Source organism: Ahaetulla prasina, chromosome 1 (genome assembly GCF_028640845.1).
Source record: "Ahaetulla prasina isolate Xishuangbanna chromosome 1, ASM2864084v1, whole genome shotgun sequence".
In the NCBI taxonomy this organism is placed as follows: domain Eukaryota; kingdom Metazoa; phylum Chordata; class Lepidosauria; order Squamata; family Colubridae; genus Ahaetulla; species Ahaetulla prasina.
In genome coordinates, this window is record NC_080539.1 from 252,183,218 (window position 1) to 252,205,353 (window position 22,136).

Here is a 22,136-nt window from a genome sequence, read left to right on the forward strand (position 1 = left end):
AATTTAATTACTTCTGTTGTATACATATTTATCAAACACCACCTAGGGAGAATATGTCAAATGAACTCAGCAGTCATGTCAAAATGACATCTTGTCCTTTGACATTTTCTAATTAAGAAAAGGAAGTACACATTTTTAATATGAGATCATGGGAGTTATGCAGTGATGAATTTAAAAGTTTAAAGTAAGCTGGAATGCTAAAATCTGTACAGCAGGTATAGAGTGTAGTGCACTGCATAGTTTTTTACCTATTACTGCAGTATAAGAACATAAATAGAATGAATGAATCCTAATACAACTGTCTGAATTTTTTCTGAAGGATGAAGAATAATTGTCAAGTATCCTTAGCAGAAGTCTGCATATGGTTAAATATTTCTACCCGTTTTTTATCCCGTCTTTCCAACAACTCTTTCCAATAACATTTTCTCAGCTTTATACTTTTCCCACATCCCAGCCCAAACAACCCGGCTAAACCACTATACAGTAGAATTTAAGACACCAGAATAAAATCAAGGATGAGATGAGAATCTTTTAATATAGAGTATTTTTATTCAGTGCTTTCAGGTATTTGCACCCTTATGATCTTCTTACTATAAATATAAAACACATTCACAAATATTCTTAAGAATCTCTGAAACTGTTAAATAAAAATAAAGTTAATAGCATTCCCAGAATATAGAATACTGAAATAATTATCTTCAGTTGTGAGCAAATTGCTTATTCCATTTCCTTAATTATGAAATAATATGACATTTTAACTTTTCTTTTTATAGGAAGAGATATATTTTCCGTATATTATTTCCTAAAGCGTTTAAAAAGTGGGTGAATATGTTTATTTGAAGATGCCTTGCTTCGTGAGGATTGATATTCCATGTAAACTGTATCATCTGCTCCAGACATGGAACTCATTGTGCCGTAATGTCGGGATATCTAGAAAAGAAGAACAAAAAAAAATTTATTTACTTATTTACAGCATTTATATAGCCACCCATTATTCAACCAACTCAACCAACTCTGGACTACTCCCAATCAAAAATTAAAATACATATAAAAAGAATTAAAGACATATAAAAAGACATTTAGAATAATTTTAAAGGACATTTTAAATAAGATTATACCTTCTTTATAAATAAGACTATAGCCTTTTTCATGCAAAAATTCATGTGACACTGAGTATTTACAACTAAACAGCCGCTCACAGCTAAGTACTTTTGCATAAAAGTCACATAGATAAAATGATTGGAGCACGGGCAGCTAGGATAAATCACAGGGTTTGAATAAAATCCATTTCTAAACAACCAAATTAGTATAAACAAAATTTAATTATGAAATGGAAAAGTTTCTTCAGTGCAAGAGAGGGCTAGTGATAAACAGAAACTGAAAGAAGGGAGGAATTCTACAATTTTTTTCTTAGTATGCTGCTTTCCATGTTGTTTTGGAAGGCTAAAACTTTTGTATGGTCTAGAGTAATTATGAAACAATTCAGGTTACAAAAATGAAATTAAGATGAATTTAAGCTGCTATAGGCTGGCAGCATTTCTACTCAATGCTGTCCCCCAAGTGTATCTGTTTACATTCTCCTATTAACTGGAAGACCTTCCATAAATTACAGTGTGTAAAACAAACATATTTGGAGAAACAAACATCAATAAGTATGATGTTTATTGGTGTGCTATGCTGATAACAGTATTCTGATAACTGAAAAAGCAAGAATACAAGCTGTAATAGTGATAATTAAGGAGCACACTGAAAAAAAAAAGGGACTAAGGTTAAGAAAACCAAACCAAGCTTTTGCCATATAGACTCAATCAATAGTAAGAACTAACCAATCAAGAAATATGTCATAGACTAGCACTTGGAAAAGATATTCATATTCTGTGATTGTTCCTATACCTACAAAGATCAGAATCTTACAAGCTATGGTATTATCTGTGACGCTCTACAGAAGCAAAAGTTGGATTTTAAAAGAAACACCCTAATCCTCAGCCACTGAGTGAGGTGGTTAAGCAATTGCGCCTGTGATTGCTTTGTTCAAGAACTGCAATCCTGGCACTCCAGGTTGCAATCTCCCAGGTCGTTAAGCAGATCAAGGAAAAAAACTACTTGTGAAAGGATTTTAGCTCTGCCTGGAGTTGAGGCAGGTAATCCTCTCATTTTCAAATGTTCCTGCAGCCTGCCAAAGGATTTTTCCCTCCCCTCCATGCACTGGGGAAATCCTTTAGTGAGCTGCAGAAATAGAACTGAAATTCTGAAGATTTTAGCTTCTTTCTTGCAGCCCATGGAATTCTTTCAGTTCCCCTCTATCGTCTCTGCTTGTAACCTTCCCTGATGGCTTCCACCATTGGCTTTCTGGGAAAACAGGCAGAAAAGGCTGCAAGTAGCATTCATATGATTGTAAGACACTTGGCAACCAGTTGTAAATGTGAGCCAGTGGCCAAGTACCTAAAATGCAGTCACCTGGGGATAGGGGAGACATTTTACAAGAGTGGTAGTCAACCTGGTCCCTACCGCCCACTAGTGGGCGTTCCAGCTTTCATGGTGGGTGGTAGGGGTTTGTCCGATACAGAAGCACTTTCCTTTTTTTAAATTTAATTGACTTTTTAAAAAAATTTCATAGCATTATTTAAAAACATTTTCATTAGGTTTTCATAAAATTCCCTGTGACAATTTAAATTTCTGAAAATATACTATTTGTATCGCCTGCACATAAGTTTATTTCACGTTACATAAGTGAAATTAAATTGCGCTATAGTGCGACCGCAACAAAAGAGCCTCATCCCAGAATAGCTCGTGCATCTCCCCCCACACCACCCAGCTGTAACAGACAAGCAGAGCTGGTAGCCGGTGCCCCCCCCAAACCCAATCCAGGATGTGCGAGAGGCATGCGCAGACAACGATACACGGTGCATTACTGTAGAACCGGTGGGCGGCTAGAAAATTTTACTACTAACAGCGATACAAAAGTGGGCAGTAGGTATAAAAAGGTTGACTACCCCTGTTTTACAATGTCCAGAAGTGCTTCATGGGCTGTAAAGCACCCATTCCAAGGCTGTCACAAGTCAAGGATCACCTGTACACTGTCAGAAAACCTGAAGGACCATCGGGATTAATACCATTGTAGTAGACAGAGAAAAGTCCTAGGCTATAAGCCAAAACATTCCCTTGAGTGATAAACGTAAAATTGTAAAAAGATAATCGGAACACTATATTTCATTTTCCTGTTATATAAAATGTTCTTAATTGTGTGATTTAAATGGCGCCCAACTTATAAAACTGATTGGGGTCATGACATAATTACTTGCCTGAGATGACTTTGAGCCATATTCTCCTGCAACCACCTCTTCCTCAGCATCCAGGTCAGAAGCTTGCAAAACTTTTTGGAGGAGCTGCTGCTGCTCTTCTTTGGATGAAAACATAAGTTCTTCCTCTTCCATACCTGCAAGTTTAGTAATTACCTGGAAATAGGAAGACAGTATTATTATATTTCTATTCTATTCCTATTCTTTTCTTTACCATTGTTTGGTCTCAAGGGCCAAGTGCTTATATACTGAGTCTTATTTGGGAAATTTTAAAAGTTGAGAAAGATTTTAGTGGAAAACTAGCTCATACTGCATATGCTTCTAGGGCATGGCTCATACTATCAGCTTTTCAAATGCTGCAGCACACTAGTCATTTTGTTATTTTTTCCTGGATTTATTTTCACATTATTTCATTCATCAAAATGAAGGAAAAAATGAAAGACTACACTGCATCACTACACTTTCACTACATCATCCTCTATAACCACCAGTTTTTATGGATTTATGGACAACCTAAGCGCCTTTCTGTAAGTACATTTAAGTGTGAAAGGAAGATTTACCCCTATGGTGACCATTTCCTATTTCCTTGTGGGAATGCATATTATTATTTCTTACACATACTGCCATCATATTCTGAAAAATGTAGAACAGCATATGTAATATCAGGGGGTTACTCTGGGAAAATCCTCTTTTGCCAATGAATCAATGATTCAAGAAGCTGTAAAATGCCCATCTAACATGCATAAATAAAATAAATTTATCTGTAAACTTTCTTTCTTCCTATAGGTGTTTTATAACTTAAAGTTTTCACACAGTAAATATACATTTCAATAAGCATCTAATAAGAAGCATCATGATTTTAGATGATTATATAATGGCAACACTAATGATGAAAAAAAAGTGTTTAATATGTCGATTATGTCACTGACTGTGTATTATATTATAGGTCCAAATTTTTGAGCAGAATTCTACAAATACAAAATAATCAGAGATCCTATTTTTCACCATAATATAATTTTTATCAGAGTGTGTCTAGTTTTACAGACAGTAAAAATTTGGCATCTGATGAAGTGAGCTATAGTTCAAAAGATTTTCTTTTAATATTTGTTAGTTCGAAAAGATAGTACAGACTGATAATAATTAACTATGCATAAAATAAATCTGAACTGTCTGGGTTATTCACGAGATACAAAGTTATAAATAGGGCTCTTGCGTTCTAATAAAAACCACAAGAGTGCTTTATACTTTTCCACAAGAGTATAATATTAGCATCTAATAGGTTTTTTTTTCATTTGCCCTAAAAAACAGCTGTTGAGAAGACATTAAAATGCATTAAATTTAGTGCTCTTTGGAGTTTAGGCGCAGTTTTTTTATTTAATTATCTTACCACCTAAAAAAGGAGGCATGAATACTCCAAAACACAGTATTGGTTTATACTAAGAATCTAAGTGGAATCTAAATATGCAGCCCTTCTGTATTACCTCCTTATTTGGATCAAACTCCTAAAAAATTCCGAAACTATAACATAAAATGACAAACTAATAAAGTGTATTTCTTAGTTCTTTTGGTACAAGCATCTTTCTTAATACTGCTAAAGAATTTTGGCATATAAATGCAGGTAGTTTTTGACTTACAACCACAGTTGAGCCCAAAATTTCTGTTGTTAAGTGAGACATTTCTTAAGTGAGTTTTGCCCCATTTTACATCCTTTCTTGTCACAGTTGTTAAGTAAATCAATGCAGCTGATAAATTAGTAATCCAGTTGTTAAGTGCATCTGTGTGCTGATGACACCCAAGGCTATATTTCCAGTCTTTGTGACCCAAGTGATGCTATGGCCACCTTCTCGCAGTTCCTGGAGGCTGTGGAGGCCTGAGTGGGGGACATCTGGCTTCAACTGAATGCTGGTAAGATCGAATGGCTTTGGATACACAGGGCTCCGGGATCCAGGACTTTGTCATCTTTGACTCTGGGTGGGGTGGCATTGACCCAGAAAGACCCAGTCCACAACTTGGGGATTCTCCTGGATTTGCAACTTCTGTTTGAGGAACAGGTGGCAGTTGTGGCTAGGAGGGCCTTTGCACAACTTTGTATTGGGCATCAGTTGCGGCCTTTCCTGGACCAGGATTCCCTGCTTTCAGTTGTTTAGTCCGTAGTCATTTCACAGCTGGATTATTATAATGTGCTCTACATGGGGCTACCCTTGAACAGCATTTGGAAGCTACACCTGGTACAGAGTATGGCAGCGCAGATACTGCAGTTTTGGGAGCTCCAAGAATGGCCTCTGTAGCACCACTGTTCCGCAAGCTGCATTGGTTACAGTCTGCTTCTGGGTACAATTCAAGGTATTGTTGATCACTTTTAAAGCCGTTCATGGCATGGTCCATGTTACTTGAGGGACCATCTCATCCCATTAGGATCGGCCAGTACCACTCATGCCAGCAAAGGAGGCATGCTGCAGGTCCCATCAGCCTGATTATTCCAGCTGGCGGGTTCCAGTGGGGAGGGCCTTATCTGCTATTGCTCCTGCCCACTGGAACACCTTGTGCCCCCCCCCGATATAAGATTGGCCCCCCGATATAAGATTGGCCCTAACCCTCCTATCTTTTTATAAGGGCCTAAATATGTGGCTCTGCCAGTCTGCTTGGGGCCCCAGTGGGGGAACAACACAATGGAGGTGGTTGAGTAATAACAGATCCCACCTCCCCCACACTCTGCTCCTGCCCTCCCCATGTATCCTTGGTTTTTTTTTATTATTATTATTTGAATTTATATCCCGCCCTTCTCCGAAGACTCAGGGCGGCTTACAATGTGTTAAGCAATAGTCTTCATCCATTTGTATATTATATACAAAGTCAACTTAATTGCCCCCAACAATCTGGGTCCTCATTTTACCTACCTTATAAAGGATGGAAGGCTGAGTCAACCTTGGGCCTGGTGGGACTTGAACTTGCAGTAATTGCAAGCAGCTGTGTTAATAACAGACAGACTTAGTCCGTTGAGCCACCAGAGGTTTTAATATCTGATTTTAACTTTTTATGCTGTAATAGTATATGTAGCTGTAAGCCGCCCAGAGATACTCTGTGGTAAGATGGGTGGCCAATAAATTTTATAAATAAATAATAAATAAATCTGGCTTCCCCATTGACTTTGCTTGTGAGAAGGTCACAAAATATGACCTTGGGACACAGCAACAGTCATAAATATAAACCAATTGCCAAGCATCTGAATTTTGATCACATGATCATCAGGCAGCTACAAAGGTTATAACTGTGAAAAACGGTCATAAGTCACATTTTTCAATGCTGTTATAACTTTGAACAGTCACACAGTTGAACAATTGTAAGTTGAGGACTACCTGTATACAATTTGTCCTAGGGGCAGAAACATAATTACAATGCAACAGCTATTTCATTTAAAATAATAAATTTAAAATGGACTGGTTTTCAGCTGCTACAATATAATAAAAATATTGGACATCTAGTGGCACATTGGTTAGACTGCAGTACTCTCAAACTCTGCCCACAGTCTCAACTTTGAACACACTTTAAACACTGAAACTCTGAACACTAGAAAGATTAAAGCCTGTTCTGCATTCTCAATTCTGTAAATTACAAATAACAGAATTACCTTAAAGCTGTAGCCTTGATCTACTAGAAACCTTTGACGTTTCGTAGAATATGCCATTTCTTGAGTGTCTTGAGAGACCAAAGAATAAAAAAAGGCATTGTATTCCTCCGCAATCATTCCTGAAGGAAAAAAATAGCAATGGAAGATTAGCTCACCTCAAAGCAAGTCAAAACTTTCAAGAAAAACCAAGTTTAGCTGATATTTATCTACAAAAGATACTTCCTAGCAGCCTGTAATTAAGTATACTGATAACAATATTCTGCCAAATTTAAATTTATAGATTAGCAAAAGAAAACCTCAATTTTTTCTCAGCTGAAAAATCATGATTTCTTCCAGGAAATTTTTAGTAAGTGCTTTTTTTTTCTGTTAATGCAAAATCCAGCTGATCTGGCACATGACCTATAGCAAATGTATTGCAGCAATTTTGCCCTCTAAAGAGGAGCAAATCTTCACCCTGAGCAGAAAATCCTATCCTTTTTCTAGTAAAGTGGACATACTTTCAAACAAAGCATTTTTCTGCCTCCCATTCCCGCCAGCTTTTTTTTATTAAGAAAATGAATGGTGCCCATCTGAGTCCTTGAGGCCTCTTTGAAAATAAAGATGATATAGAAGACGTTATCTCACTTTTTTACATTAAAAGAATGCTTTAAAATTACAAAAAGTTAGATGGAAGAGGAAGCTCCCAAAGTAGCAAAACAGGTATCTATATATAAAGCAGACACTCACAAACCGGGGATGGGTGGGGGGGCATTTTTAAAGAATAGAAAGGGTGTAATTTATCAAATAGAGTTTGCTAGCATAATTTTAATGTTCTTAATTTAGAAATTTGTGGAATACAAAAAATGCATTTTATAAGTTTTAGTAAGTTTTTACAATTACCCTTTGTTGTAATTTAATTGCTGACAGAGGCTTAGTTTTGGGTCTAGAGGAAGGAGTACTTGCACTAAAACACCTGGGAATCCTTTAGCAAACACTCAGCCAGAAAGTGCTTATATGCATTAGTCTTAAAAACACACCTCATTCTCACGTCAGATGTCATTATTTGCTAACTTTATACTTTGGCTGATCAAGCTGCTAATGGAATACCTCAATCCCTCTGTTTCCTTTGGGGTAGTGTGGCATGAAAGAATATTTCTCCAAGCCCTAATCCCATTGTAAAATAATACTACAAGGGTATTAGAATTTTAGCTGCCATCGAAGTTCAATCAGAATAACCAAAGTCTCTTTAATCTAAGATCTACTAAACTGTATCTTTAAAAAAGGAAAAATATTAAGTGTTTGAGGAATGATTAGGCAGGAAAGAGAAAAAGATGGCCCCCTATTGAAGTATTTTTTATAATCACTTTTGAATTTTGACATAACCTGTGACCTTGAGCTGACAGTGACAAAACGGGACAATAGCAAATTGCATGTGCTTAGTCAGCTAAATAACATATTACTTTCAGGCTTCAGTGTTCCATTAAAATTACAGAATCTTGCAACACAAGAATCAATTTACCCTTTTTTGCTCTTAAGACTCGACCCAGCCTCTGAGCCTCCTGTCTTCGAGACCCCCCATGAGATGAAATCTGAATGAGAACATTGGCTTCTGGCAGATCAAAAGATGTATCGCCAACCTGTAAATGCAAAAGCACCCTTTAGGAAACAAACTATATTCTCATATTTACATAGATAACCAAATCTTAGTAAAACATATTAGCTTGTGGCCAACAATGAAAAACATATGAATATGAAAAAAATTAAAAATAATTTACTAATTTTTAAAAATAAATGCTGAACCTCTCTAATTTAGTCTAATATCAAGCAGAGAAACATGCATTACCTTGGAGATAAAGATGGTATTGATTTTGGGATTGTGTTTGAAATTCTGCAGTATTTGCATTCTCTCCCCCTGTGCTGTAGGCCCATAAATATAAGGTCTAAAAGAGACAATATGCATATTGACAAATAGTTATAATATTTTACTTCCTGGATTCAGGTAGATTCAGGTAGATTATCATACAATCTATAATAAATATACTATGATTAAGAAGATGAAAAAATCACAGCAATATGCTTTCATTATGTAATTAAGCTATATTTTTACAGAAAAACTTTCCTTTTTTGTAGCATTTTTCTCTCTTGTTTATTTTTAGTTCACTGGATTGCGTTCCCACTCATTTGGAGACAAATTCATTCTGTCAGACACCCCTCCCGCTACAGAAATAAATCCTGGCAGTTGTAAAATGTTATGTGCTTGATGTGTGCCTCATGACTCAACAGATCAGTGGGCAGAATATATCTACTAATCCTACATGAAAGGAGAGAAGCAGCTGTTAAAATAAAAAAGGTATTTTCTTCAGCTGAACCAATGAACTTGTACTTAACAGCTGTGTTCTTCTTTTCCCTTTCCCCTTATATCTGATCACATCTAAATTGCACTTTGGAATTAAATTGTTCTGATCTTCACTGAGAGCTACAGTGAAAATTAACAATCAACATATCTTTTGTGGCAAAATAAACAGATGCTGCCAGAGCATGGGGGAAGTATTCAATCAAAGATACAATCTAACGTATCTGCTAAGTTCATACAACATACTGAAATAAAATACAGATTTGTCCAATTATTGCCCTTTTCTGGAATGCAGTCCTCAATACTTCAAAGGCCCAGTACATCCCTCTGCTTACAAAAAATTATGTGTTTGTACTTGTATGCACTCATAGCTGCTCGTGTAGGAAAGGAGATTGTTGATAATCAAATGCAAGAGCCTGGTGTAACTTGCATCCATTATTTTTTATTGACAAATTCTACCAATGAGAAAATTTTATCATTTCTGAAGCAACCTCCAGAAGTACTGTAACTTGTTTGTCAAGAATTCTTTCTAACTTAAGAAATCTTTTTGTCCCTGACTGATAATTAATTCCTGCAATTTTATGCAAACAAATATATAAAAAGTAGTAAGTAGTACTGTTGATTTTAAGGATTTAATATGCAAAGTCACAAACCTGGAAGAAATCTTTTTTTGCTTCTAACATTTATGAAGCACACAAATATCTGTAATTCATGAATACTTACTTGCCCAATCTAACAGCATACTCCTTCAAAGCAAACACATTGTCAGCAAAGACTATGATCTTATCATTCCTTCGTTCATGGAATTTAATCAGGAACTGGCAAGCCCTAAATTTATTTGGGTTCATGGTATACAGCAATATCCGCTTCTTTGTTTTAATAGCTACATATTCTCTGTAGAATTCAGGAGACATTGGACACCAAACCTACAATTATATCCAATAAAGTACAGACTTTAGTAAGAATAGCTCAATAGGTTTACAGCAGAAATGTGAAAGGGATAAAAGTTTACAAGATTACACTGTATGATAAAAAGGAAAAAAAATATTTATACTAGCAGGAAAGCTAAGACAAGGGCAGGTATTTTCAGCCTTATTAAACATTTCTGATTATTTAAAAAACCTATATAGAACTATTATCAACTTCCGATTCTATCCCTAGCAGCAATTGACTAAAGAGAAGCTGTTTCTCTTCCCTGTTGAAGATTTTTCCCTCAGACAGAAGACTCAGGAAAAGCACAAGTTATGGAGTAATGTGCTGCAACAGGAAAAAAGAAGACTGAAATTATATATATATAAAAAGAGACAAATCAAGCCAGGATCTCTAAAACAAGGCACATACAGAAATTTTACTTTCAGTACCAAATGGTCCAGGGTTTTATACCCCAATTGTAAATTAGCTGAAGAAAAATATTGCTGCTGGAGAATGTATTTGCTGAAGTCGCTGTAACACAGCTAGCACTGAACAAAACATTCCTTACCTCAGCACACTGGACTTTAGCAATATAACCATTGTTTTGCAATTCCATCCAATTGGCTTCATAGAGTTTAGGCCCAATCAGGAAATTCAGATCTACAATTTTGTCATCTTCTCGGACAAGAGTAGCTGTTAATCCAAGCTTGCAATGGGCCTGAACAATAGTGAGCACACGCCTGAACATTTTTGCTAAAAGAATTGTGCAAAAAGAAGTGAGATCCTGTCTGAGAAGTATCTGAAAAATATGGCACCATATTAATTTTTCATTCCATGAGTGATATTAAATGAAGAATCATTTGAGACTCTTACATTAAAATTAGATGTGTTTAGTTGACTTCCATGCATATATCTACGTCAGGACTGTCAAACTCAAGGCCCATGGGCTGGATCTGGAAACAGCGAAGGATTGCCCCAAGGTACCTCTGCCAGAGAAAATAGAGCTCGGGAGGGGCTCTGAGCTCTGTTTTTGCTGGCAGAGGGCTGCAGGAGGCCATTGCGATTGAAACAGACTTCGAGCTGGCCACGCCCACCCGGCCACCCCGAGGTCAAACACAATCCTGATATGGCCCTCAATGAAATCGAGTTTGCCACCCCTGATCTTCATGATCAGTTTTGTAGCAATAACTTAATAGTATTCCTCATCCAACTCATTTCATAAATCTACAGAAATTAAATTAAATACTATAGTATCAATTCGAGCAAATCATTGCTAAATTGGCTAATATCTAAATCCAAAAGTCATGCACTAGGTTTAAACCATACTGGGATTTTTTTTATTGTCCACCAAAAATAAAAAAACTGCAGCAATTATCATTAAGCTGTAAGTACAATAAAAGGTGTATATTTGATGCTTAAAAATGCATCGAACTGCAGCATTCATGCTATTGTTATTTGTTTCATTTTACATGTTAGATTCATTATAAACACATACTAGTTTATACAAAGCAGTATTGTCAACATATTTCAGAATAATCAGGGCTCCTATAATTCAGTAATGAAACCTGGGCTGGGACAAAAGCAACAGTCATTAAGAGGGGCTTTACCAGGTATGGTATGCACTTCATCAAGGATCATCAGACCCCATTCTTGGCTTTTCAACCATTCCATCACTCTCTCTGCCTCCCATGACCTCTTTGTTGTGTGTCCCAACATGGAGTACGTGCTGATAGCAATAGAACAGCCAATTGGCTTGTCTTTGGCATCAGAAGTAAATCGGCAGATTTGGCTATCGTCAATGGTAGACCACATCTTGAACTGGGCTTTCCACTGCTCCACTGAGACAGCAGAATTACCCAATACTAGGCATCGCTTACGGACAGTGCAAGCAGCTGTTACGCCTACAAGCGACTTGCCAGCACCTGTAGTGAATGAAACAAAAATTTATAAAACTTTGCATGGAATGTATTACTATCCAGAAATAAAATAATATAACATTGAGCTCGATATGTCCTTCTGAAAAGAGCTTTAACCTAGTCCCTATTTTAAAAAAAAGACACCAATATGGTCTGAAAGCAGCTCCTGTCACTCTGTTGCTGAAACTAATTATAAAATATGTATAAACTGTACAGAAATCAGATGAGAATTCTGTATGAGATGCTCAGAGATATTGAAATGAGTAGTCTGCAGGAGGAAGAAATAAATATGGACATCCCATGAAATAAATGCTATTTTTACCATTATTCTCTGATAATCTAATCTCAATCAGATAATTTTAAAAAACATTCAATGTCAGCAGAGTCCACTCACCACAAGGCAAGACGATAACCCCAGATCTAGCACGGCCATTCCCAAACATTTTTCTCAAACTCTTCTCCTGGTATGGTCGGAGAACAGCTGTAGGTTTCAAATCTATGTTAATATCTGGATTCACAGAATCATTTCTGAAATCATATTCAGCAAGTAGAGGGTACTCCAGATGAATGCAACGCTTCTGAAGCTCTTCAATCATTTCCTAGAAACGGAAACAGAAAGGTAGGAGGGTCTTTTACAGTTCTTCTATTCAGTTATTCATTTAAGGTTATAGGAAAATGCTGAAATTTTTCAATAAAGTTTGAGGTGTCAAGTTGCACTTGTACTCTCTTCTAAAACACACACACATTAGAGCAATGGATCATCAGTCACAAATCCAGAAGCATTTCCCATAATCTGAAAAGGTTTCATGAGTCAGAAAAGCAATGCTATACAAAATATTAAGCAAATATATTTATGTTTTGTATTCTAGCAAGATTGATATAAAAAGTTCTACATCCTCTTATTTTGAAATTGTTAATTTGATTGAATTGCCATACTAGTGTCTATCATGTTTGGTGCTTATACATATAATAAATGTTCCTAGAGTGGTTATGTGGGAAGAAACATATTATTATGACTTCACATCTTGAGAACATAGGAGTGGCTTGATGCAATGCAAGGTAATATCTGTTGAAGTCCTATAGGAATAGTGAATATCTAGAACTCCTGGAGGAGCAGATAACCATGAATTTTCTGTGATGTTTTGATGGAAGCACATAGAAGCAATCAGGAAGGAGACTAATATCACAGAAAAAGCCAAGGATTTCTTCCTTTAATTTCCTATTAAAGTTACCTATAAATTGTGTATGTAACAGCCACATTGTATTTTGTGTGCATGTAAATTTTATTGAAATTTTTAAAGGTAAGAATAAGATTAATACAAACTAAAGATAGAGCAAAAAAGAAAAAAACAAAAGATGCAAAAATAATACAAAAATATGAAAGAAAAAAAATATAAAGTGGTTTCCAATCTTCTTTACAGTAGTTTTAAGCACAATTATAAATTTACCTTTCTTTCCCTCTATTTACATTGTGACTCTCTTTTTTTTTAATTCCATCCTATCTAATCATCAAAACCATAAATCGTAAATTCATTTTTTCTTTTTTATGCAAAAAGTCCATAAGGGATTACCAAACAAGTCAATTTGATCATTATCTTCATCAACAATTCCCATCATAGATATTGCCAAATCTGTCCATTTTTGTACAATAACCTTGCTGCAGTTATCAAATTTAAAAATTCATCAGCCCCAAGAAGAAAAGTTTTAGTTTTAGTTGTATATTCATCTTTAAAATCCTCTTAATCAATATATGCATTTGAACCCAAAATTTTCAAGCTTTTTTGCACATCCATTGAAAGTATAATAAAATGACACTTCTTGTTCACATTACCAACAAAAATTTAAAGTGCTTTTATGCATTCTAACTAATTTTTCTGATGTTATATGTCAATAGTATTTTATAAAAATTATCTTTAAGATTATGACTCAATATAACAGTATAAATTTCAATTCTTTCAATCACATTCCCATCTGTATATTATAACCAAAAATTTTAACTCACTTTATCATACATTCCTTGACTTGTTTTTGTTTCAAATTTCAGTAAGTAATTATACATTTTGGCAATCACATTTGTCATTTGTACAGAATTCTGTTTCAAAAAACACATACAATGTTCAATATCATAAATTTCTTATCTACTTTAAATCTTTCACGTAACTGAAAATAAGAAAACCACTGACAGCTATAATCCTCTACCTTCATCTGTTCTCTTGATAATTCTAGTATATCATGTTTTAAACATTTGTGTTTGCCTATTAATTTTCATCTATAGAATGTTTCTTGTGCTGAAAGCCACAAAGGTTTTTTTGGACATAGCCTGGGGTTGTATCTATTTTATATTCTCAATATTGAATGTTCAACACAATGATTTTTGAAAACTACTGTACATAATTGTTGACTTTATAATATCATAAATATTTATGTTATCCAAATCTTGGGTCATCTTCTAACTCTAAAAGTATTTTATATTCTCAGCAGAATTTACTTTTTCATCCAAACAAACAATAAGCTGTGAAATACAATTTCAATTCAAGTAAACCTGGACTTTAGCAGAAATTGGCAGAGCTTAGATATATCGTTTTGTCACTGTTTAAATGGCATCAATTGCCAAAACAAGTACTAACTGAAACACAATAGGGGTCCCCAACCCCCAAGTTGTGACCCACTACCAGGCCATGGCCTATTTGGAACCAGACCGAGCGAGAGGTGAGCTGGAGAGGCAGGGCACAAGCGTGTGCGTGCCAGCCCGCCGCTCATGCGAGTGAAGTTGTGTGCATGCGTGATGCTTCCTGTTGCTCGCATGGTCCGGTTCTCCACTCCCCCAAGCTGGGCGTCAAGCCACAAACAAGGATTGCGGAAACACAAGCATCATTCCAGGTAAAATATTCACCTTAACACACAAATTCTCGCCAACGGTGACAAAGACGGCAGTCATAAAGCAAATGCCACAGTCATTAAGCAAACACATTGTTTGCTATGGGACATTTGTTGTGGAAACTAAGTAAACACCAGTTTCTGTTAAAAATGTGTAAATCACGGTCACATGTCTGTGGGACTTTGCAAACAGTTGTAAATCCAGACTAGTTTTCGAGTGCCCCAAATGTGATCACGTGACCATACAGGGTGTGGGGGTGGAAATTAGAACTTTGAAACTGGGTCAGAAGTCATATTTTTAGGGTCCGTCAGAATTTCTGTTTACTATGCAAGGGGTCATTAGTCGAGGGCTACCAATATTTTTTTTTTTTGTAAAATCCACTAACTATCTACATTCTTTAATATGAAACAAAATTCGCACAAAAGCCCAATCCATTTGTCCGAGTTCCAATATTTGAAAACCACTTTTGCCAGAAATCTTTCAAAATGTACTGCCTCCTTTATCAATTTAAACTGTCTTGCATTCAATCATTTTTAAGCTTTTTGCTAGAGATTTAATTCCTTTAGAAGTTTTTTCCTCCTTATTTAATTCAGAAAGAATGTTGACTCACCAAGTGGTTTTGTCCTATCCTGCCAATCAGAAGATCTAACTATAAATTGACTACATCCAATAGTGTTTAACAAAATGAAGCTTTTGTGGACTTTATGTCACAGACTGCAATGCAGTTGTGAGCCTAATTGAAATCCCTCACTTCCAGCTGCTCAACTCACAAGTTGAGCACACAAACCTCAGTTCCTGCTTTCTACTGACAAAGAGCAGTTGAAGGAGTACAGAAGGGATTCTCATGGTCTTTCCTTGTCTGAAGGACTCTGCCAGTTTGTGCCACAATGCACACTCCTTCAGAGATAACTACTGTACTTTGCCACGGAATCTCACCTAGCCATACTGTCTTTTCTAAACTGCTTAGAGTCAGCATATAAAAACCACAGGAATAAATATACTTTATTTTGCTAAACAAAAACAAATTATGTAAACATGCTTTCACTCCATTCCATTGATCAGCCTTCAATTTTCCCATCACCACAGAAACTAAAGTGTTTGGGATTGAGTCCTTTAATGGACATATGTTGCAGTTATACAGCACTACTAAGAAGTGCTACACATTTAAAGGAAGACTAGGCACAGAGACACAAAAGTAATTGGGGAAAAAAGATTTAAATCATCTGACATCTCATCACATCAAAAACAAGATGTTATTATTTTATAAGTAGTTCATATCCCATATGCTTTCATTAGGATAGTAAGATATAAGTAAATTCCTATATTTACCTGCTTCACTTCAAAAGACACAGTTTGAGTTTCCTCTTCCTCTTCTTCATCTTTATCCATTTGTTCATAAAATTCAAATAAGTCAGCAGGAACATCTGGTTTATTCTGACCGTCTGCCCCTTGAGAAGTTGATGGCCCACTATTTTCACCAGACTTTGAAATCTAAAATAAATAGGTTTCTCAGTTAAGCAGAGAAAAATGAGACCAGATAGAGGCTCATTTTATCACTGGGATAGGCAAATAACACTTAAAGAAATGTATGAAAACAGACTGTACTGCTACAGTAAACTATAAATAAAGCAACTCTTCCCTAAGGATTAATAGTAGTGACAACAGACACAAAAATATGTGGCATATTCACCATATTGAAAAGGAATTCTTATAAAGATTTGACATAATTGTTCAGCTATAGTTACAGAGTAAAGCAAATAGTTCCCACGCTACATAAAGGCATGGACCATAATCTCAACATACTGCAGATTTGCTCTTGAACGTTTCTGTTATGAGTTCAGTTTCTTCCCCCTCTGCATTTCTCAGGCGACATTCCCTAATAACTTGGTCCTGAAGAAGTTGCTGAATGACTTCAGGGTGGGTGCTTTCTACAAAATACCTAGCAAGTATTAAAAAAAAAAAAGGGGGGGGGGAATTATACAAATAATTAATTCCATAAATGTTATAACTTTTAACCATTTTAACATCTTCCTCTATAGAAACATGTGTTCCTGTAGGTTTTTGCACTTTCTTCAAGTAATGTGCTATTCAGCTGGAGAAGCACAAAGAACTTATATCTGACTATAATCCTTAAAGAGACAATGGCCACATTCATACATAAGAAACCATAAATCTTGGGTTAACAAGTCACAATTTGAATGAAAATACACTGGTTAGCTCTGGTTATTCTGTTATTTGAATTTGGGTGTTTGCTGCATTTTGGTTTTAGTTCCTTTGTATTTTCTGCAGCCACATCACATATTTGTATATCTGATTCTATTTTACTCCTATTTGTGTAGATATTCGCCCTCAAAATGTCTACACAATATACTTTAACAAGTTATACTTGCATATATTTCTGATCCAATCATATTTTATTCAGTAAACACCTTATGAAAAACCAAGATTGTTAACTGAGATAGTATCAAAGCCAAAACTAATATCAGGACACATATTTGAAAATGCCATACTCTATAACTCAGGAAAAAAAATCATGCAAGTAACTCTTACCTGTTATGCTTCAGGACCAGCTTCACCTTTCCATAACTAACAGTACATAGCTACAAAATAATAATATTAATTAAAAATAGATGCATAAAATCTATTTGTATTACACATAGAATTAGATAACAATAGAAAATTTTCAGCAAACTATTCCACAAGAAAGGGAAATCAAAACTAAAGGTTTGGCTGCAATTCATAAAAAAATGCCATGAATATTGATTTAGACCATATGATTTCATATACTTTCTCCCAGCTTAGCATTCTTTAAATCCATTATACCAAAATGCCTATCACCCAAATGGAGACAATTGGTGCTATAATACTTCTGGAGACCCAGAAGTTGGGAAAGGATGATTTCACAAAACTCATAATAACTCCCTAAAGCAGGTTTTGCCACCTGTGCCCATATTTTAGCAATCACTGGCAAAGTAAAAGAACATTTACTATGCAATGGACAGGATTCATACTGTGTTCTTCTAGAAGGTATTATCAGGGATGAAGAAAATATTAGGGAGGTCATAAACGGCCAAAAGTTTGCTTTCATAATATGATCACTGTATCCTTGTAAAATCCTGTCCGTGTTCCATAACAGCAAGTGGGAGCATTGGTTTATTACCATGAAAAAAAAACCAAGCCATTTATGTCTATCTTGAATCAACCTTTATCTAGTTGCACCTGTTTTTTGTCTTCATTATGAAGTAAATGATCAAATGTAAATATTAAAGTATATGCCATATTTCTTTTGATTTCCAAAATAATTTTTGCCATGAAGCTCTGCACCAAAGCCAATGCAGTATCTCTTGTGATGTTTTATTCCACCACCATCCCAGCATCTAGCCCTTTATTTCCTGAACATGCTATTAGATAACGAATGACGGTGTACCTTAATAAACTGAATGATCCCATCAGGCACACCAGTCTTACTCAGCTTTTGTAGATATTCAGTGATATCGCTGGTTTGCAAACCCACACTGACAGCAGCATAGAGGGAATAAGCAGTCAGTTTATATTCATGGACGTGAGTAGGTCGGCAAACGGGCTCAGCAATAGCCACAAGAAAATCCTGGGCATACTTGTAGACAGGTGAAAAGGCTTCTAAGAAAACATGGCCATCAGGAGCCTAGAGAAGAGACAAAAACTGAGAAGATAACCAAAATAACTACAAAATAACCTCAAAGCTGTTAAGTATGAGGCAAGGAAAAGAATTTCACCCTGATCAATTCAATGTTGTGAATGTATTTGTATTTGTGCTTTACTGGAGAAGGGAGGGGACATGTGGCCTTTTAGATATTATTGAGCTACAGTTCCCAGCATCAGTTATGCTGGCTGAGGTGGCAAAGACTGCAGGTTCTTGAACCGAGTCATTCAAAAGATGCATCTCAAACCATTTGGAGAAGAGAATTTTTCATAAAATTACCCAAAGAATGAATAAAAAGTTTGATGTAACATTCTAGAAAATTCATTGACAGAGCAAAAGTAGTCCTTCTGCTTGCATGGATGACTTCTTGTTATTAATCCTCTCTCCGCCCACCATACAAATCACAAAAAAATCAGGCATTTTAACATAATAGAACAGCTTACAACAAATATTTCTTCCCGGTCCTTTAAAATAGATGAATATTATAACGTGAAACACAGGGAGTCTCATTCATCATATGAATGAAACAGGTATGGAGATACTATTTATAGATTCACATGAAGAAGTTAGCCGACTAGGAAACAATGAGATATCTGCTTCCTTTCTTTCAACAAAACTGTTTTGAAAAGCAGCGCATCTAAAAGAACTTACCACCCACAATGGGCGGGAAAAATGGTCAGCTTTGAGTGGCATCTGGTTCCTGTAGTCTTTTGCACCATATTCATCAACTTTGGTCCCAGAATCTTCCACTTGCTTCCCTGCAGCTGATGGAACTGCTTCTTGGGACTCTTTGCCTGTAAGATCATATTCTTCCTCCTCTTCCTCCTCATAGTGGCGTTTTTTCGATTTCTTCTTATCTGGAAACCCAAACATAGTTAAACACACATGCAGTTCCACAACTGTTTTCCTTTCAGCCATATAATAACACAAATGGAGCCATTGAGGGAACCATGAATGTCAACATCATTTTTTTACTGGTTTCAGAAGTAGTTGTTCCTATAAGTATATAGCAATCATTTAAGGTAAACAGCCTGGCAAAGATTGCTTTAGCTGTACCGAGGCTTCTTTCCACTTCCTATATTCAAAGAGAAAGCAGACAGCTATACAAATTACCAGCTTTCCTTTAGATTAAGGCAAAGTTAGGCATACTAATCCGACATTTTTTTCTAAATAGAGGGAATAAAAAACATCCCAATAGATATGGGAATAAGATATATCTTAAATCTTATTAAAGGGCTTGCCATGATTCACAGAGTGAATGAAAATTTTCAGTGGGAAAGTGTGCACTTGCAGAATAGTTTATTTTTGGTTATAGCAAAAGGGGGGGGGAGAGACGAGTGTGCAAGCAAAAACAACACCTTGCTTTAAAGACAGAATAAATAAGGCGAGTAGGTGAAGCATCGATTTATTCCGACCCAGGACGTGCTGATTGGGGTCAAAGGCATCGCCGCCACAAAGCTACCAGCTGGGCGTTACGTTTTGTAAGCATAAGAGAAAGTTAAGGCATGAGGAAGGCAGGGAAGGTAAAGCCAACGGCGCCAGGTCTTGAAGAATTTTCCCCGTCGAAGAAACAACGTCACGAAGACGAGACTGGCATCCCGGACAGAAGCAAAAACCAGCTTCCAATTCTAGGGAGACGAAGCCGAGGAGCCTCCCGAGAAAGCGCCGACGGCTTACCTCGCTCTTTCTTGCCCATCTCTAAGGAACTCCGGCGACGCAGCCCCCGCCCATGAGCGTCTCCCGGTTAGTCCCACTGCTTCCGGAGCAGAAGAGAGCGAATCCGATTGCTCCTCCTCTGAGATGTCATCCGGGGGGGGAGGTACCTCGACGAGGAGGAGGAGACCGACGAATTTGCAGTAGTCAGTGATTGGCTCGCTTTCTCGCTCCGGGAGGCAAGAGCGAAAACGTTGCGAACTGGGGATGGGAGGCCTCCAGGAAATCTCCAGGAATGGTCAGCAGGACTGAGGATGGAAAGTTGGAAAACCCCAAACAACGGAAGACATGTCCGCACAGCTTCCGTATGATTGTAGAACAACAGCCTCAAGGGCAGGTCTGCAGGAACCTCCTCCTTCCAGTAGAGACGTTTTTAATCTTGGCACTGTCGACGCATTCCAGCAAGGTCTTTTTTTCCATTCGATGAGATCTATTGCTGTGTGGGAAATGGATGTCGGACTGCAGCCATAATTAATGGTTGTGAGTGGAGTGTTTTGTTTTTTGTTTTGTTTTGTTTTTTTGCTCCTTCACTTTTTCACAATCAACACGAAGAGCCATGAAACTGGAGAGCAACTCCAGCAGCTCGGATTGTGCTTCTTGAAGAACAAATACCAATTATGAAACTACTAAAAGTTTTTAGATCAGCCGTCTAATTTAGGGTCTCTTCACTGAGGAGCAGAAATATTCTCCTCTTAACAGTGTTGACTTGGGGCAGGTCTGTTCTCTCTCATCCTCCTCCACCACCACCACCAATAAAGAGAACATTTCAACTTTGTGTCTCCACTCAGTAGCTCTCTCGCCAAATTCCAAGAGGATTCCAACATTCAGGTGTAACTTGGCACTATCTGATCCACATTTCACCATAGAGATTGCTACAAATGCAGAATTTTTCCATCAGATATTATTTTGAAGAATTCGTATTTAATAAAGAGAATGACCTTCCAACAGAAAAAAATGCATGTTAAAAGAGAATCATGAGAATGAGGCTGAATTCAGAGCAGAGAACTAGATATGAAAATAAGATCTGTGGTGTATGTCTAAGAATATGGCTTAGTGGCTAAGTGGCTAGAATATTTCTCAGAGACTATTTTATGTTTGCTTTAAAAATCTTAAAGGAGAATCTGGTTTAATCCAAAACAAATTCTTAGTCCCAAGAATGCATTTGACCCTGTAAACATTCTTTAAAAGTTGGCTGTATCTCCGATTTGTAAAAGTGCCCGCTAGTCCAAATCCCTCACCAAAAATAACAGGTCAGAAAAGTAGGTAGTGTTTGGGGGTACTTAATGGGAAGCTCATCTTCAGTTAGTCTCTGGATTGATCTGTCCCAGGCTACACTCATCAGCTGCCAGATGAAGTTTTTAAAAACTCCAAAATATACCCAGACGCTTGGAATTCTTCAGACCATGTTTCTTCTCTCTTGCTTATTTGGCTTGATGTTGCTTCTTCAAAGTGATATATTTAACAGTAACAAAAGTACAATGGAGAAAGATTGGATACACAGTATTAGCTTGGGCACTGGCCCAAGCTCATACAGCATGCTTTAACCGAATTCACAAAACTTACTGAACCATAAATAGATAGGTTTGCCTATAAGACTGAGACACAAAGCAAACTAAGATTAAATTACATTTACTAAATTGTGTGAGTCTTCAAGTCTGCACAAGCTCAAATGTTTGGAGACAATTTGAAGTGTTTTATTTTAAATTATCTTCAATATCAAATTCAAAAGCTGCTCTACAATTTCTCTTAAATTATTGACTGCTAGCCTAGGAATAA

General features: G+C 36.6%; 1 protein-coding gene across 1 annotated transcript; it reads right to left on the reverse strand.

Annotated features, from left to right (window-relative positions):
• Positions 1-526: 526 nt before the first annotated feature.
• ERCC3 (ERCC excision repair 3, TFIIH core complex helicase subunit) lies at positions 527-20,840 on the reverse strand. Its single transcript, XM_058195886.1, has 15 exons — positions 20,325-20,840; positions 19,299-19,504; positions 18,393-18,629; positions 17,516-17,565; positions 16,769-16,904; positions 16,295-16,456; positions 12,482-12,686; positions 11,779-12,093; positions 10,740-10,924; positions 9,983-10,185; positions 8,750-8,846; positions 8,426-8,543; positions 6,928-7,046; positions 3,303-3,455; positions 527-930 (listed from the first exon to the last, which is right to left on the reverse strand). Exons 1-15 carry the CDS (start codon positions 20,341-20,343, stop codon positions 796-798), a joined length of 2,340 nt encoding a protein of 779 aa, XP_058051869.1. The 5' UTR covers positions 20,344-20,840; the 3' UTR covers positions 527-795.
• Between the last annotated feature and the right edge of the window lie 1,296 nt (positions 20,841-22,136).